Source organism: Panthera tigris, chromosome B4 (genome assembly GCF_018350195.1).
Source record: "Panthera tigris isolate Pti1 chromosome B4, P.tigris_Pti1_mat1.1, whole genome shotgun sequence".
Lineage (NCBI taxonomy): Eukaryota > Metazoa > Chordata > Mammalia > Carnivora > Felidae > Panthera > Panthera tigris.
The window spans coordinates 103,223,278-103,243,447 of record NC_056666.1 but is presented as its reverse complement, the minus strand read 5'-3'; the positions used below and the strand labels follow the sequence as shown (position 1 = coordinate 103,243,447).

Below are 20,170 nucleotides of genomic sequence, written 5' to 3'. Positions count from 1 at the left end.
AAATACACTAAAAACTATCAATCTACTTTTTTATTAAAATTCCTCAAACTGCCCCAAAGTTATTACTTTTGTCAATTACAGACTCCTAATTGTATAACATTATTGAACATTAACATACTGTATACAAAGATTTACGAATAGAATATGACTAATGAAAAAATTAAGTCTTGTAATAAATACTTAATCAAATATTATTAACTCCTGGAGCACCTGGATGGCTCAGTCAGTTAAGCATCTGACTTTTGATTTTGGCTCAGGTCATGATTTCAGGGTTGTGGGATCAAGCCCCACACCAAGCCCCACGTTGGGCTCTTTGCTGAGAGCACAGAGCTTGCTTAGGATTCCTTCTCTCTCTGCCCCTCCCCTCTCATTCTCTCTCTCTCTCTCTCTCTTTCTCTCTCTCTCAAAAAATAAACTTAAAAAAAGCTTATTTAATGGAGCGCCTGGGTGGCTCAGTCAGTTGAGCATCCGGCTTTGGCCCAGGTCATGATCTCATGGTTCAGGAGTTCGAGCCCCGCATCAGGCTCTGTGTTGACAGCTCAGAGTCTGGAGCCTTCTTCAGATTCTGTGTGTCTCTCTCTCTCTGCCCCTCCCCCATTCATGTTCTCTCTCTCTTTCTCAAAAATAAATAAACATTAAAAAAAAATTTTAAAAAGCTTATTTAATATATATATTATTAACTCTCAATTCCTCATAGTAAATAAAACCATTCAATGTGATATGATATTTCTATAACCAAGATGATTAGTGAAAGAAAAAAAACAGCATATATCTATAATTATAAAGATAAATTGTAAGATAATTTAAAGATAAACTCATGCCTCAGGTCAGTCTTATTTTTTAAAGGACATTTTGTGGCTTGTAATAAAAAAGAATAGTAACATCACTTAATAAACTTCTCATTAATGACCTTGCAAATATTTTATTGATAATATGAAAAGACAAATACCTCAAAATGAAAATATTTAAACAATTTTTCCTTGAAAATGCATTTTATAAACATTAATATTAGCCACTCTTGTAGTAACTTGGATTCTCTGGAATCCAAATTTACCTAAGTTAATTACATAGGTCTTCTATCTACGCTATAACTACGCTGTATAATATGGAAGCTCTAAGCTACATGTGGCTATTTAAATTTTAAATTAGTTAAAATTTAAAAAAAATGTATCAATGTCATGATAGGATTATCCTCTTATCAAGAGTTCAATAGTCACATGCAACTTCTATCCACCATATTGCAGAGCTCAGTTTTATTGTATAGTGCTGCCATAGATTTTGATAGACTAATAAATATACGGGTAATATTCTGATGATAGTAACACAGGGAAAGATGAATTTACTTCCAAGCATATACTACCAAAAACTTAAACAAAATTATAACATACAATATCTAGAGTAGAAAAAACCAGTAGGGGGATAGAATTAATGGGAATGAAACCTGTCTACTTTTCCCCAATTCTGTGTAAAATGGAGTACAATTCAACACTCAAATGAAGCTGAAAATTAAGCCAAGAGAAAGAGAAAAACAATAATATTGTCAAATTAATTTTAGTCCAAAATAAAAAGGAAGCTGCCCAAAAATGGATAAAAGCTAAAGATAAATTCTGATGAAGAATGTTCAGGTAATAAATTAAGAACAGAAGAAAACTAAAGTGAATATTTCTTTCAAGCTCCATAAACTACCAAACAAGTGAAAAGTACTCTTCACTTGTGCCAAAAGAAGTTAAATAAAAATAGATCATTTCAGCAATGCCTTGTCAACTTCTAGTCTACAGAATATCATTACTTTTGCCACCAGTGTCCCTGAGGTTATCTCCATTTTTTCTTCATGCTATTTTCTTCCAGTTGCTCCCCTCTAGAATTCAGTTTCAAAATGTTACAGACACTAGTGTTAGTATTACACATGCATTTGTCACTCTGTCAAGGACCTACTAGCATTTTGTCCACCAGGCTCTCTCTCAAGCACAACCAGAAAAGCTAAACAGAATGTAAAATAGAAACATCTCTTTCAGGTATCAGAGAACTACAAAGACAATCAGCACTGGAAGCATTAACATCCCAAGGAAAAAAATGTATAGAAACGTCTTACACTGACATGCCGTTTTTCCCCCTTTGGAATATCTGCCCAAGCAACTAGGGGTTGAGAAACTGAACAAAAACTGTGACTGAGAGGCTTAGAAAATGAACAGCAATTCCTGCCACCACAATTTCTTGGGGGGGAGGGGGGAACAAACCAACCTGGAACTCAAGACTCATAATGGAAAAGAAGGAGTAGAGGGTTGTAAAACACTCAAGTTTCCATTGGAATGCCTGAAGATTTACATCCTAACAATAGAGATAAACTGGAAAGAAACTTGCCTTCTTAAATACTGAAGTACAGCTGCAAATCAGCTAAAACCCGAACTGGATCAAAGTGATCTTCCCTTATGTTAACAGCCTGCCAAAATAAGAATTACTTTGTAGGACCTTAACAACTCCAGAGTGTCCAAGTAGCTATATAATTTTTAACATATGATGATCATTAAGATAGAAGGCCATGTGACCAACATGCAAAATAGAGTCATCGAAAAAAAATCACAAAGATTCACAGATAGTCTTGTTATTAGACATAGACTTCGCAATAACTCTGAATATGTCCATGAAATATTTGTATAAATTATCAAAGAACTAGAAATTATAATAAAGCATCAAATAAATATCTCTGAACTAAAAACACAAAAGTACAAACTTAGAGAAGTTTAGATCTAAAGAAAGTTTATATACAACTGAAAACAAGATTGAAAACCCAAAATGTAAGTTAAGAGAAAATAACCAATCTGCAACTGAAAAGAATAAAGGAGAAAAAACATAGAGTTTATGAGATATGGGTAATAGGGTAAAACGTTCTAACAAATGCCATTAAAGTATCAATGCCTAAGAAGGGAAAATAGATAGAAGCAATATTTGAAGAGATAATGGATAAAAGAGTTTCTAAAAATAATGAAAGCTATCAAGTTACAAATTTAAGAAGCAATTTGAATGAAATGAAATTGAATCCATAATTTATGGGAGGATGGGTGAAATAAAGAGGATCAAGAGTACACTTATCATGATGAGCACTGAGAAATACATAGAATTGTTGAATCATTCTATTGTACACCTGAAACGAATATAACACTGTGTGTTAATTATACTTCAATGGAAAAAATAAAAAAGGAAAATTTCTTGAAACAAATCTAAGATGTCTTTCATTCAATAAACAACACAGCATTAATGCGATAAATTAAAATAACCTAAATAAATTAAGAGATATACTATAATTATGAACTAGAAGTCTCAATATTAACTTGCCAGTTTTTAACATAGAAATCTATAAATTCAAAATAATCCCAAACAAAATTCTAGCAGTTCTATCTGTGTGTGTGTGTGTGTGTGTGTGTGTGTGTGTGTATAAACAGGCTGATACTAAAATCTGTATGGAAATACAATGGAGCAGATTAAAGAGCAAAGAAAAAGGTGATGTACTGCTGTTACTACTACCACTACTAGATATCAAGACCTGTTATAAATCTATAATGACAAAGACACTGTGAGAGTAGCACAAATATAGGCAAATAGGCCAATCAATGAAACAGAATTAAAGCAAGAAACAGAAAGGACTTATGAACACTTCTATGACAAAAGTGGTATGCAGAGCCATGGGAAAGTATGGCCATTTAAATAAACGGAACTTGATTAATTGGATACATATAAGGAAAAAAAAAACAAGTTTGACCCCTTACTTCATGCCATACACAAAAATCAAACCAGTAAGATTATGTGAAAGGTAAAACAATAAAGTTTCTAGAAAATGATATAGAAGAGGGGTACCTGCATGGCTGTCAGTTAAGGGTTCTAGAAAATGATATAGAAGAGGGGTACCTGCATGGCGTCCAACTCTTGATTTTGGCTCAGGTCAAGATCTTACGTTCACCGAACTATACACACATATTTTATCAATGTAAATGTCCTAATTTGGTATTGTACTACAGTTATGGAAGATGAAGCCATGGGAGAAACTTGGTGAAGGGTACATAGGCCCTCCTTGTACTATCTTTGAAATCTCCTGTGAATTACAATTATTTTGAAATAAAAAAAAATTTTAAAAAAAGATCTCTTGTTCATGAGATGGAGCCCCACACTGGTCTTGGAGCCTGCTTGAAATTTTCTTTCTCCCTCTCTGTCCCTCCCCCATATGCGCTCATTCATTCTCTCTCTCTCTCTCTCTCTCTCTATCAAAAAAAAAATAACATAGAAGAATAACTTCCGATCTTCAAATAAGTAACATGTATTAAATAGGATTTTAAAAAGCACTAGCCATAGAGAAAAAATATTGATGAAAAGGCACATCTCTTCATCAAAAGTCACCGCTAAGATAGTGAGAGAAATTCAAATCACAAGGTAAAGATTATTTGTAATACATATACTCAGTAAAAAAAAAAACTGAATTAAAAGTATATGAAAAGTCCCACAAATCAACAAGAAAAAGAAAACTGAAATGTGCCAAAGATTTGGATAAACATTTCACAAAACAGAATCTTCAAATGGCTGATGAAATATGAAAAAGCAGTAAGCTTTAAAATACAATAAACAAGAGATGTAATATTTTTCTATGTTGTATAAATTATTATCGCTTCTCGGCCTTTTGGCTAAGATCAAGTGTAGTATGTTGTATAAATTATTAAGATTTTACTTCTTGGGGTGCCTGGGTGGCTCAGTCAGTTAAGTGTCCAACTCTTGATTTTGGTTCATGACTTGATCCCAGGGTCATGGGATCGAGCCCTGTGTTGGGGCTCTGTGGTGTACACGGAGAATGCTTAAGAGTCTCTCTCTCTCTCTCTCTCTCTCTCTCTCTCTCTCTCTCTGTCCTTCTTCCCCACTCACACACACTCTCTCTCTAAAATAATAAATAAATAAATAAATAAATAAATAAATAAATAAATAAATAAATAAATAAATTTTTACTTCTTCACATAATGGCTTTAAATTATTTACTTTCTGATTCAACTACCATGGTGATAACTGGCAACTAAGTTTTTTAAAAGATTCAACAATGCAAGCTGGATATTTGGATGGCTCATCAGCAATCCACCACCAACCCAAAGACAGGCAACATATGGTCACTGTCATTCTGAGATTCGGAAGACCACATATTTGGAGCAGTGAGTCAAATGTAGGAGATCTCTGAAAGCTTTTAAAAAAGGACTGATAACTCTGAGGTTTTCTCATTTGTTTAAATTTTAATAGTCGTTGTCACTGAAGTAGGAAAGTTATTTGTTTAGGCGCTGCCAGCTCTGTCAGACCAAATGAAGAGAGGTGCAAAGCATGTACACATACATACCCTCGCCCACCTCTCCTACTATGAAGGCACACCTATAGTATGACATCCTCGATTTACCAAAGTGGTTCAGAGATTTCATGTCAAATGAGCACATAAAGAAAATGGGAAGAATTTTTTGTTATGAGATTTTTAACTTCCTTGAGAAACAGGACAAGAGTAGATGATAATATAATGGACTTATTATGTACATACTGCCCAGTTATGGGATAATTCTCAGTTTTATCATTCTGCCATATTTATTTCACTTAGAAAATAAAAGAGTATTGAATTCTCCCCAAACCCTACTTAACTCATAGTTCTCTTCACCATCCCACTAGCCACCTAGTCTCAGTAACTAGCATTACTCAGAGGTTTTCATTTCCTGCATTAATTTCTTTTTTGCCTATTGTGTATCCCTAAACAAGACAATATGGTTTTTCATAATTTTTCAAATTTCTCTTGCTATGTGTAAGAGAAAAATAATCAGTTTTCACTTGCTTTTTAAACTCAGCATTATGCGTTTGAGATTTATCCATGCTAATACTGAAGTTCTGGTCAATTTCCACTTCTGAATATCCTGTTGAATTAATACACCACAATACATAATCTATTTTCTACTATGTTTTTGCTACACATGTACTTACTTATATTTTGTTTTGTTTTGAAACAAACCTGCTAGAAACCTTCAAATGCATGGTTTATTGTTCACATTGTTGAGAGTTTCTCATTCTCATCCCTCCATATTAATAAAGCTTGATCATGGGACATCTTGAGTGCATAAATATCTATTACTAGATATTTCCACTTTATTCTCTCCATAGTAGTGTAAAAACAGTTCTGCTGCTTTATATCCTTGCAAGCAAGTATCATTGTTAGGTATTTTAACTTTTGTCTATGTGATGGGAATAAAATGCCATTTCTCTGTTTCTTAGTGAGATTAAAGATCTTTTAATGTTTTGGACTACTCTTGTCTTCTCCATGAACTGACTGTCCATATCCTTTGCCCATTCGTCTATTGGATGGTGTGTTTTCTTATTGATTTGTAGAAGCTCTTTATATCCTCTACACTAATTGCTTAATGGTTATACATGCTGCAAATATCTTCTCTGAGTGAATCATTCATCATTTAACTTTGTTTATTCTTTTAGTGGGCGATTTTTCATTTTAATGTACTGAATTTCATCAATATTTTCCTTATGATTTGTGGTTTACACTTTAAAAGGTTATTCCCTACTAAAAATATATTAAAAGATTTTTCCATTTTCTTCTGAAAGTATTAAGTCTTTGCTTTACAATTTTAGAGCCTTGAATCCAGCTGAAATGTATTTTTGTGTATCGTATATGGTAGGGAACTCATTTTTTTCTACATATACAGCCAGCTGTTCCAGCACCAATTTATCTAAGGGTCTATCCTTCTTCCACTCGTTTGTTAAACCACCTCCTCTATAAATCAGGTTTCCATAGCAATGTGATCCGTTATTCAATTTTATTAGTCTTGTTTGTTGATCCCTGCTTCTATACTCGTATCTTAAGTAGAAGAAAAAGAGATTCTTTGTTGTTATTTTTATCTCTTGCTCCCTCTCCTGTGTTCGCCTTCTCTGTTCAATAAGTTTGTGGGTGATGTAGCTATCCCCCAGCGATCCGATGCCACAATGATGGTCCAGAATTCTTAATACACAGTGATACTCAGGATATCATAGATCCAATTCTAGGACAGCAGGTGGGCAGTTTAGTTCAGTCTACATTTGCTGGGCTATTCTCTGTTTCATTCAGACCTCTGTACCAAAGCTCACTATAAGTCCTAGTCCCAGAAAACAACCTCTAACCATCATTATCAATCTCCTTTCACGAGTGAAGAGTAACACTGCACTGCAAGTTCAAGCACTGAGCTGGCTCTGACTCCACAATCAAAGCTGCAGAATACCGGGTTTCTACTATGATGTCCATGCCTGCTCTTACACCTAGCAAGCCTCTGGCTTCAGCCATGCTTACTACTTTGCAAATCTGTTCCATTTCTGATCCGCAGATATGTTTACTTTAATTCTGAGCTCATCTCTGATGCTCTGCTTTTTTTGTGTATTATCTCTCATTACAGTGCAATTGGGGGGAAAAAGGGCTGCATCGGAGCATGAGGTACTGTGATACCTTGAATGGAAGTACCAGAACTGAATTTTTTCTAACTTTATTAAGATTGAACTAGGAGAAGAACGTGGGAAAATAAATCAACATGACATGATGAAAAAGAGCAGTAAATTAGAAAGCAGACAATAAAAATAGCTATGACAGTCTAGGTTAAGAACTGTTCCAAGTGCTTTGCATGGATCATATAGCTTTTATTTTATTATATTCTTGTGCTATTACTATATTTATATTCTGGAAGGAGGAGCGGGGGGAGAAGGGAGGGAGAAGAGAGGAGGAGAGAAGGGAAGGAGGGCAAAAAGAAAACAAATCAACAACAAAAAGAACAGAGACGCTATGTAACATCGTTGAGGTCATACAACCAGTACATGGTAGACTTAAGCTCAGTGAGTCTAACTCCAGAGTAAGAATCTTAACTATATGACACTGCACTGCCTAGTCACAGCTTTGCTGCAGGGAGCTTTGCAATTCTGGGAACATTATTTCACCTTCACCTCTTTGTGACAAAGTTTTCTCAATTGTGAAATGAGGTAACTATCCTAGATGACTTCTAATCTGTTTTTCTAACTTCTACTCGTCTATGATAAAATGAATTTATAGTTCTGCTTAGTACCCTGTTTCAGAACATCTTTTGAAATTTGCTTTGGGAGTGAAAATTTCTGGCAGATCTCCACATTTATTTTATGTGTTGATTTTTTAAATATTTATTTATTTAGAGAGGGGGAGGGGCAGAAGGTGAGCAAGCAAGAGAGAAAGAGAGAGAGAGACAGAGAGACAGAAAGAGAATCCCAAGCAGGCTCCACTGAGGCTGATGTGGGGCTTGAGGCCACAAACTGTGAGATCATGACCTGAGCTGATATCAATCAGACACTCAACCAACCCCAGCCACCCAGGCACCCCTCCAAATTTACTTGTTTTTAAAAAAAAACGTTCATTTATTTTTGAGAGAGAGAGAGTGTGTGTGTGTGTGAGCAGGGGAGGGGCAGAGACAGGGGGACAGAGGATCCAAAGTAGGCTCTGTGCTGACCGCAAACAGCCCAGTGTGGGGCTCAAACTCACAAACCTAGAGACAATGACCTGAGCCAAAGTCAGAAGCTTAACCAACTGAGCCACCTAGCCCCCTCCCCCAAATTTACTTTAAAACAATATTTAATGAGATTTGTAATACATTTTAAAAATACAATTGCATCATTTGGAATGTCCTGTAAGAGAAGAGAGAGGCTAAGTTCTGCAGATATATCACGAGCCTGCAGTCATAATACCTAGTGAGTGTCAGTGCGGTAAATAAGTATGAAAAGTCTTAAACATAAATAAAAAAATTAAAGATACAGTTGTGTGAAAAGACTTGAGTCCTGGTCTTTATTCTGTCTCTAACCCAAACTTAACTTTTTTGGACTTCGGTTTCCCTGTTTTTAAAATCAGAGAGTTAGATTTTTGACGTCCCTTCTGTTTCTAACAGTTCCTTAGTTCACAAGGGAGGATCCATTAAAGTTCAGTGAAGGTATTATCTGAATTGACTCGGGGGACCTGGGTGGCTCCGTCGGTGAGGTGTCCGACTTCAGCTCAGAACATGATCTCACAGTCTGTGGGTTCGAGCCCCATGTCGGGCTCTGTGCTGACAGCTCAGAGCATGGATCCTGCTTCAGATTTTGTGTCTCCCTCTCTCTCTCTGCCCCTCCCCTGCTCATTCTCTCTCTTTCTCTCAAAAGTAAACATTAAAAAAAAAAAAAAAAAGAATGTGGGCCCTTGTCAGATTGCCTGAGTTAATTTCTTTCTAATGGTTTCTTAAACTTTCTGGTCCTAATATTACTCATTCGTAAAATGAGGATAATTACAATTCTTCCTTATTGTGGTGACTGAATGAGAGAAACTTAAACTGCTTATACCTGGCACGTAGCTGGTAATCAGTAAATGTTTGAATTTATTAATAGTAATTTGAATAATTGAGGGTGTTTTCACAGTCTGCATCATTAAACATCTATTAAAACCTACGTGCACACCATCCCGAATAACATAGGTGCCTAAAGACAGAAGGGCATCATCAGGGGGGACTTATTGCAATTTTCCTTACACTAAGATCTCATATGCCATATTAGTATTAGTTTGAAAAAAGGCATTTGGTGCTGTTCAATATTGTATATATCAGGAAAATTGGAAAAGGTTCCCGCCTTCACAGTAATGAATAACCTTCAAAACTCATGTACAAACGCGAAAAGAAGATGGTTTAGCAAATGAGAGACCTTAGCTTCCAGGATACACAACTTCACCCCCTGCAATCAGAATGCATTTGTTAGTAAAGACACAGTGCAAGATACCACAATCACTGTTTCTTCAAAACTCCCTGAAACTGTCTAAGACATAGAGACTATACACAGCCTATGACGTTAATACCAAAATCTACTTTTCTATCCTTTTGGCTGCAATGGAGGAAACAAAATTGAAATGTAGTAAATGAAGGAACAAATAGAGGGTGAGTGGAAATATTACAATGGAAGGTTCATTTTATGAACACTTTTATTTTAATGAGTATATTGTTTAGATTACAGGTGCAATTTTATGTAAATCCAGACCTGAGTTTTCATAAAATTAAAAAAAAAAAAATAGGACAAGAATGAAAAACAAAGTCACTGACTGCCCAAACTGAGAGCTTCTTCCTTACACCTGCAGTGTATGATATCTACTTTAACTCCTTCTTTGGGTTATAACAACATACAATTCATAACATTTGGTGCTTAACTTAAAAATTTCGAAACAATAATTCAAACCCGTTTTTTCTGGCTTGAAGAAATTACAAAATCCTTCTTTTAGTTTATGATAGCAGTGACCAATTTCAAAGAGGTTCAATAAGAATTGATGTTGGAAAGTGCCTTGCAGATACAAATTGCTATAATTATCTTTGAATATACATATCATTAAACTAAAATGGATGTCAATAAACCAACAAAAAATATTTAAACTATTCAGAGCATACTATTATAAAACAACAGAAAAATAATTTCCTTCACTCTTCCAACAACAGTAATTTGGACTATAATTTTCACGTTTTATCTGTACATATGAAATCGAATAATATTTTCCCTCTATTTACACTATTATTCTATTTTCAAAGGATCGTTAGATGCTATTATACATGTACAAATGCATGTTAAGTCATGGTCTGCATTTTACTTTAAGGGAAATACAAGAAAAACAGTTTAAAAAAAGAGAAATATTTTGGTAAGATCTGAACTGAAATAAACACAATACGGTATTAAAAATATTCCCGGGTATAGTTAACATTCTAACTAATTCAAAGCTATGTTTAGAACAGTCATTCTTAATAACATGCAGAATCTTTTGGCTCTTTCCATCGAGGTATCGCAGTGCCAAAAAAATGTATAATGTTCAGTTATTCATTCTGATGGCAGTTTTTAATGTAATTTGCCCCGCGCATCCCAAGTTCACCTTGTCAGAGAGTACCGCTTCCCCAAGGCTGCCCCAGGGTCCTGTTGACGGATGGCTCTAATTGCAGTCGGCGCTGTAAACAAGGCAGCTACTCCATGCTCCGCGAGCACACGGAAATAAGCGCCAGCATCTGGTGTTCCCACAGGCTTTCCCTGCGATGAGATTCATTTAAAATGTCACCGGGTAAAATGTCTCCTACTTCACTGACAGTTCAATGCTTATACACTTAACACAGCAATGTTAATAAAATGGGGTTCTCGACAGATCTGAGTTTTAAAATGTCCCCATACTCTACAGTAAATACATAAAAAAAACAAACACACGCCCAGGCTTCAGAGAGGCCATTTGCTCCCTTACATCATCCTAAAAGCTTTTCAAATCGCACTGTTTTCCTTTCTCAAGTTTTGAACGATAAAGGATAGGGCGTATGTATCACATTCAAATTAATAACATAAAACAGCCTTCTGTTTTCCAAGAAATTCAAGACATTGTTTTGTGTGGTAGGACTAAAGGAGAAATATGATTGCTACGAATTTCTAACTTTGACACTTTTTTTTTCATAATCACTTCTAAAAGTGACAATAACAATTCTCTAAATTTTTGAGAACAGAGAAAAATATGGAATCACAGTAATTTCTGCATAATAACCTTTTCAATTAAATGCCTCACTCCAAGGAAAGCAACTTCTATGACTTAAAAATTCAGTAAGATATCTCCAGATGTATGCTTTCCATAGCTTCCAAATGACATTTCACATATTCAGTGGAAACTCTGTGAATAAAAATCTAACAATTATTATAGAATACGTAATCAAAGGGACACAAAGCATTTTTATTACTGATGTTTCCACAAAGTGGAAAATGCGCATAGCATAAATCAGTGATTCTGCAAAAATTCTGTTACATAAAATCTATGTTGGCCCAGCCATATCCCCTCCTTCCTCAATCCATTCTCATCACTGCTAGTTTTTCCTTTGATTCTAAGGCAAGGTGCCTGGAATGTTAATATATGTTATATGAAAAAATATGTATTATAGGTATGTAATATATATTTCACAATCAAATCATTTTGGGAGGGGTTGGGTAAGAAAAAGAAAATAGGTTTCTTACTTTGGACCATCACTTGAAGATTTAAAAGTGTTAAAGAAAATCAAGAATTCCCAAAAGAGGAATTACTATATGTAATATTTCACAATCAAATCCTTTTAGAAGGGGTTGGGATGGAAAAAGGAAAGCAGGTTTCTTATTTTGGATCATTTCTTGGAAAATTAGATGTTAAAGAACATCAGGAATTCCCTAAAGAGAGTTACTATATGTAATATTTCCTAAACTTCTCTGCCCACATCCCCTATATGAACATCTCATAGATCTTATATTCTAGAGAACACACTTGGGAAACACTGATGAGGTAAAAAGAGGAAAGAAGTTGCTAGTAGCAAACTTAGCGCTCTCCTCAAACACAGAATAATAAATGAGTGGATGATAATAAGAGGCCAATCACAGCTGTCTAGTAATTTAGATTCAGTATCTACTTCTGACTGGATCTTTGATAGGGCGTTATTTAGTTTGTACTTTCCTCTTTTTAATGGTTACCCTTAATATTCTTTAAATGCAATTTTATTTTCTTTTGGAAAAATATAACCCCTTTCTTATATTCTGTTGCTTTTTCTCTTGGTCTTTTAATACCAAAGACAGTATTTATTGTAACTAGAAATTCACTTTTATTATCACAACTATCCCAAACTTTTCATTTCGGTTTATTCCTTTACCACCTCATACAGGTCATGAGGTTGATACAGTATGGAAAGCTGCCAGATACAATTTGGCAACTCATGTACATAACTTGACTCACACATTTTGAAGCCTTGAGCACATCAGTCTAAAATGAATCAAAAAGTTATTCTTTTGAAGCAAGTGAGGTAAACATTTGACTTTTACTTTTTCGATCTGTCTTAGGCACTGATCAGTCCCTGGTGTACTAGATTGTGACCTTGGAAATCTGATCTCATCCACATAAAAATTATTTATTAACTGATCATGTGCAATTGACTTTCCCTATCGATGTTGCCATTTTCTTGCCCACTAAATAAGAATAAATCACTTTTCCAATATTTCCTCGATAAAAGCATTGAGATAATATTTTACAGTAGTTTGACCTCTAATGAAGGAAGATATTTTATAGCCAATTGAAGTTGAATTTCATTACAATTCCAGTGTCATGGGACAAAGACAATATACCCACAAAAGGGTGATATTAGTGTCATAACAAAATACTATACCATAATGACTTTCATGTATTTTACAATGCCTTCAATTAATTATGTCTAATGATAATGACAGCTTAAACATTAGAAATATTAGTTAAAAACTGTACCATATTTTTATAAATAATATAATTGCTGCTGCAATTCTGACCTGCACCAAATAAATTTCCATCAGTATTCTATTTATTGAGAATAAAAATCATGATAACGTAGCATTACTATTAAAATACTAAAGGAAGTGATGTATAAAATCTCACCATATTCCTTTGTAAGTTAGCTGAGCTCAGAAAGGTTCAGATTTTTCCATTTTATTTTCTATTCTCACAGGATCATTCAATGTTATGATATGTTTTACTATTTTAGAATTAAGTGACTCAATAGCTTAGTGGTTTTATGGAAAACTCTTCTCCCCTGGCCTCCTGCACATACACAAGCTTGTGTAAATACACACACGTGCATGCACACACAGGCAATATAATCCCTTTACAGTACTTTGTAAATTTAATCAATAACATGCTAACCACTCTGAGTTACCTAGAGAAAAGGACCCTGATTCTAGAACTTGCATATTCAGGGAGAAGCAACAGCCCAAACAATTGAAAAGCAGGAAGATCCCAAGATTATGGGGATTTTTAACAAACAACATATACACCAAAAACAGTAATGCAGCTAAAAGGTAACAATAACTTAAAAACTCTTCAAAACTCAAATCCATTGATGTAATTTACCCTTTGCTTTTATTTCCTTCCCCCAAACTAAGGGGTAAAGTGTTTACTGCCACCCAGAACACGAAAGCAGAAAGCGATCCCTACAACGGTGAAGCAGAGATTCTAAGCTTTCAGCTATTATAATCGTGAATTTTTACCATCAGAGATTTATAAAACACTAACTGCTAATATTTATAATGCGGTTAGTGATGGTACAAAGCATAGAATCCAAGCAGATAAATACCTTAAGATTAAATTGCACGTACAAATTTCTACCACTTATGATTCATTGTGTTAGTTTTAAGGAACCATAAATGATAGACCCTGAGCTAGAAAACCAGGTAATATCTCAACTTTTCACATAATCCCTACTGAGGTTAAGTTTCAGCACAGGAAAGTAGTGAAAGACAGCAACTTAACAAAACGAAGATGAGCTTAAACACTAGACCTAGATCTTTGAGCAAAATAATATTTGTTTTATTGATCCTCTGATTTCGGTTTATCCAAGGCTTGGTGTCAGGGCTACGTGCAGTTTCTCAGACTCTGACATACAAATTTTTGAGTCAACTGTAGTCTTTGCCTCCTTTTGTGGCTGGATTAGAAACACACCTGGTACCTTTTTGAACGCCGCTTCTGAGAATATCACCAAAGGCATGTTTGCACTGCGGTTCTAAGGCGAAGACAGCGACATCCCTTTTAGAAGAGTCCTGAATTTAATTTCAGCAGACAGGTGCAGCAGTGTTGGCTTGTTTATTTTGGAAGCGTGATGAAACTGGCAATAGCATGTGTTGAATTCCTACTATATGCCTTGTGCCTTTACCAAGAGATGAAAGTTTGGGCATGCAACATCTAAACTGGAGACTTATTAAAACATAAGCAGTTCTCCAGGATATAATATTTAGTGAAAGAAAGGTAAAATGCAGAATAGTACACATATCATTTCTACAATGCCATCTGTATGAAAATGAAGGAGGGGCATTGCTTATACAATAACAAAGCATTATACACATAAGATTGCTTCCAAGTCAAAGAAATTGAACAGCTGGGAACGGGGGACAGTGAGATTTGCACTCTTTACCCTTTTGTGGGTTTTGAAATATAAACCAAATGAGTGTACAAGCTTTTAAAAAATGGGCTTTTTCTTCCCCAAAGTCCCTCTCTCAATAGCTCACATTATCTTTTTCCAATTTTGAAAACATTACCACTGTTTTAAAGCCATATGGGATAACTGCACTATGCCTTAAAACCTTCAGATCTACGATTTTGTGTTACTATAGCAGATTCCTTTTTAAGGAGTAAAAACTTACTTATAAATACAATCTGATAACTAAGAATTTATATCAACTGACTTGGCTGATTGTTTGCTAGAGATTTCCCATAATTCCATGGGCCTCACCTGTAGGGATATGCTGCCACCTAGCTCTCCTTTATCTTATCCATATCACCGGCTAATTTTACTCTAACCCACTGATTGTCAACCCTAAATGTACATGAGAATTGCTTGGGATGCTTTTGAAAGGTACCAGTGTCTGTTCCCCACTCCCAGAGGTTCTGATCTAATTGGCCTTAATTTGGGTCTAGCATTGTTGTTTCACGTGTCCCCTAAGTAATTCTAATCTACAGCCAGGGTTGAGAACCAATGCATAGTCCTTATATATGAGGCATTACCTGAGGCTAGGACATTATCCAGTACCCACCTGTCTGGTTCCCTTAGGGGATGAGCCTAGAACTTAAGATTAGCCTTTGCTGGTTTTTTTCCCCGTTATTGGGGAGAATTGCTTCATCCTTTGTCTTGTTCTATAAACTAGATTCCAGATTGTACATACATATTAAGATTTATAGGCTGTCACACCCTGAATACACTTACCCTTTTTCCAAAGATGGAAAGAATAGCCCCAGGCCAGCAGCTCCTGTGTTGCCCAGATACTTCTGAAAGCTAAGTTTTAGTTTCAGGGTTTTGTTTTGTTGTATCACTGCTTGAAATGATTATGTCTTAATCTTTTGATGAAGGGTTTCTGACCAGACTTCAGGGAAGTTTATAACTGTCCTGATTTTTTTTAATGTGTATATGTTTGTTTTCCTAGGGAGATTAGTCAATATGATCAGATCCTGAAAAGGAGTCCATAACCAAAAGGTTTCTAGGCCTATGAGAGCCTCCCCAACACAAGAATCTCTTCAAAGATTTTCTGTCTAGCTCTGAGGAACAGCTTGGCATCCATATTGGTAAGGAGGAGTTATACTGTTACTATTTGCAGATGACATGATACTATCCATACTTATACACACTCCACCAAAAAACTACTAGTAGTAATAAATGAATTCAGTAAAGTTGTAGGATACATAAGTAATAACTAGAAATAGATGGCATTTCTATACACTAATAACAAAGTAGCAGAAAGAGAAACAAAGAAAACAATCCCATTTACAATGGCACCAAAACCATAAAAGCATAAAAGCCTAAAACCATAAAACTGGAAACCATAAAACAGATGAGAGAAATTGAAGATGCCATGATATATACTTTAAATATCCTACAATTTTGTTCATTATACCTCAATAAAGCTGAAATTAAAAAAAAATAGATCTACCCTCTGGTTCGGTTCTTCTCCTGCCTTCTCCCACATCTCTGAGAGAGTTAACCACCTGGGACCTTGTGATGAGGCTACCCTCCAATGAATAAGCCATTGCTTCCACCCCAGTCATAAGAGTCCATCTGTCCCACTAAAAAGATGCTTACTTCTGAAAGTATTAATGCCAAGTAAATGAAGCAGAGCACTGGAATTGGTAATTCTGCAGACCCAGTGCTGAGCTAATTAGGGACTCTGACATATTTACCACTCTCAGCAGTCACTAAGAGCATTTATCACTAGGATAGCTGGTAGCTCATGGCTTCTAACAGGACTGCTTTCGCCTCTGAATTCCTCCATGCTGATGAGCGATCACTACTATCTGTAGAAGAGGGACAAATTAAGGTTTTCTTTACTCATAGTGAGTAGTTAGACTTTGCTATAAGCAGAGAAATTAAATGGCTCCTTGCTTTTACTACGCTAACAGATTTCTGCCCAGGAAGGGAAGTGTGGCTATTCCATACATACACTGCAGTTCAACCTGAGGTCGTACAAACCCCAGCTACTCCATACCATCCAATAATTTACCTAAGATAACCTTCAAACATTCTCACATTCCCCCCATGTTTAAAAACAAAACAAACATACAAACCTTCCTACGGAAGTGCTGTCATAAGGGTGACTAATAAAACCCTAATTCCAAAAACTCTCTTCATCTATTGTCCTAGCAGACCTTTTTCTGAAGCAGTTGGCACCGATGATCCCCCACCTTCTGGAAAACCTCCCTTCCACCTCAGTATACCGGTGTTCTGGTCCTCCCACTGCCTAATTTTTCATTCTCAGTTTATATAGCTTCCCTTTCTTAATCTTTACCTCTGAGTATTTTAATCACTTTAGGAACTTGAATTATTAACTCTTCTATGTCTCTAATTCTGAAAATTTTTCTGAGTTTCCCAATATCATACAAATGTCTGCATCGTAGGTTTAAAATCAACATTACCAAAACTAAAAATACTCTTTCCTGCTCCACAATAGCTGTAACTCCTACTATGGCAGCTCAGTTGGCAACCACCATCACATTGGCTATCTTAGCTGAAAACATCAGAGTTATTTTCAACTTATTGAGCTCAATCTTACAATATCCACCTGACACCCTAATATCCTGCCTTTGCCTTTAAAGATCACTGATACCCCGGTTCTGGTCACTAGCTGGTATTATTCAGTAATTTCCCAATTGTTCATCTCTAAATTATGGCCAAAGGGCACTGTCTTTGGAGCCAGAGAACCCTGTTTCAAATCCCAGTTCTGTCACTCATGTGCCACTGGTAAAATTATTTAATGTCTCTGATCCTTGGTTTCTAGAGCTATAAATAGGGACTCAAAATATTTATCCTATAGATGTATGGATAGAAATAGTTAAGGCTATGTACATAAAGCGCTTAGTAGAGTTCTTATCAGGCAACACCCGATCAACAGTAGCTATTATTATTACTGGCAGTGTTTCATCCACAAAGCTTTCCCTATCTACTTTAATCCTAAACTTCCCTTAAGAGACCAGTAGACAGATTTTGAGCCTGGTGGGAATGCAAGCTGCCATTTTACAAGGTATGTAACCTAAGGCAACTTATTTAATTTCTTTGATCCTTATTTAGTTCTATCATCACAAAACTGCATCAAAAGAAGTACAAAAATTAAATGTAGACTATTTACCATAGGCAATGGCTCAATGTAATTTCTGGAAAAAAGTTTTATATTTTCTACACTGTGTAAGAAATTTCTTAGGTAGTGTCTTGCTTTGTTTGCTTTCTGTCCTTTACATTAATCTTACTTTTTTTTTTTTTTAATATAGTGTCAGTGTGTTCAGAGCAAGGAGTGTGTATGATACTTATTCTGTTTCCCTCTCAACCCCTAGAAGATACTGAGCTCACAACAAGCACTAATAAATATTGTTGATGGAGTCATGACAATAGCTGCACTTCCTTATTTCAACATAAAACACAGGCACACAGAGAGAAAAATAAACTCCGGAATAAGTATCTTTGAACAACTAGCCATGTGAGAAATCTAAAAGATGCTGGCATCAGCTTTGCAATCTTTTCCAATTGAGAAGATCAAATTATACAGCCTGAATTAGAGTAATAACTGTGTCATCATTTTTCTCATTTGATACATACATAAAAATACATTGCTGTTATACTAGATTAAAAAAGAAGAAAGAAAGAAATCATTTTCCATTTGATAAGGTGGTAGGACGACTCTGATGAGTGCCTTTGAGGGTACTAGTTAACAACATCACGGCTACTAGTCATAAAAGGAAGCAACGTATCCCTGTGCTTGGAGGAAGCAAATCTCTGTCCCGAAAACAACTGATAATCAAATTAGAGAAAACAGGTTAACACGTAAAATGCAAAATTTTTGCAAAAAGAAGGTAACTCTATACATGCAAGCAATTACATGTTTAAAATGAAGCCTTGAAGGAGATAAGAATTCAGAAGGTCCACGTGTGGAACATACATCATAGGATGTCTTCATGGAGATTATAGGCCCAGTGCAGTACAGAAGTAGGTGACATGTGCATTGAAGGTGCACTGTGGATGATCTAACGAATGTTAAATACAAAAATAATTTTAAAATATTTAAAGTAGTATCCTCAATACTCTCAAACATGAGATTTCACATAGGAAAATGGCTACAAGTTTTGATCCATGTATATAAAGTAATAATAATTATGTGTAAAATATATGTGTGGTCATATTTTACTATACACACACATATTGTGATATTTCTTTGCAGCTTTCAAACTAATTTCATATACATTATCTTATCTGATTCCCATGCAAATAAAGGAAAGTGTAGAGCTCATTTTCACACTAATCATTCTATGAAGAAAGAATAGATAGTATCTAAACTCTTCCTTTTTCCTATGAATTCAGGAAAAGAGCACTCAGTAAGAAATTATCAAGCTGAATATTCTGAATTCTTTAAAGATACATATATCTTAGGGGCGCCTGGGTGGCTTGGTCGGTTGGGCGGCCAACTTCGGCTCAGGTCACGATCTCGCGGTCCGTGAGTTCAAGCCCCGCGTCGGGCTCTGGGCTGACAGCTCGCAGCCTAGAGCCTGTTTCGGATTCTGTGTCTCCCTCTCCCTCTGCCCCTCCCCTGTTCATGCTGTCTCTCTCTGTCTCAAAGATAAATAAACGTTAAAAAAAATTTTTAAAAAAAGATACATACAGCTTATAAACCAGCAATGATAAAGCCCACCAAAAAATAGAAGAGAAAGATTATACATGTTTGGATAATGGTGAGCCATTAAATGTACTGGTTAATTCACAGATGAAAGGCATCAAGGCTACTCTTCTTTCACTCCTGGTTCAACTCTGAAAGGACAGATCCTTGAGGGGACAGATCACTGGATTATTTTCCATATATGCTACTCATTCTTCAAAATCAGTACTAGCAGAATCAACACATCCTTGTGTGCTGATTCCTCTGCCTGGCTCTTAGAAGAAAGTTAATGGGCTCCAAAGGGAGCTGCCTTTAGTGCTCTGATGACTGCTGCAGACAGAGTTAGGAGCATAGACTTTGAAGGAAGAATTGTGGAGCACCTGAATATTCAAGCATTACAATGACTGGATTGCATGGGAATGAACGGTTGGTGTTTATATTGTAGAATTTTATTCTGGCAAAGAATAGATTCATATGTTTGGAT

General features: G+C 35.7%; 1 protein-coding gene and 1 pseudogene across 1 annotated transcript in view; one reads left to right on the top strand and one right to left on the bottom strand.

Annotated features, from left to right (window-relative positions):
• Window positions 1-20,170, bottom strand: part of ACSS3 (acyl-CoA synthetase short chain family member 3) — a 155,520-nt gene that overhangs the window by 52,534 nt on the left and 82,816 nt on the right. Inside the window, exon 8 of the mRNA XM_007088761.2 lies at window positions 10,925-11,076. Within this exon, the coding sequence (XP_007088823.2) occupies window positions 10,925-11,076 (152 nt within the window). The remainder of the gene's footprint in view (window positions 1-10,924; window positions 11,077-20,170) is intronic.
• LOC122240713 lies at window positions 4,651-4,808 on the top strand (annotated as a pseudogene).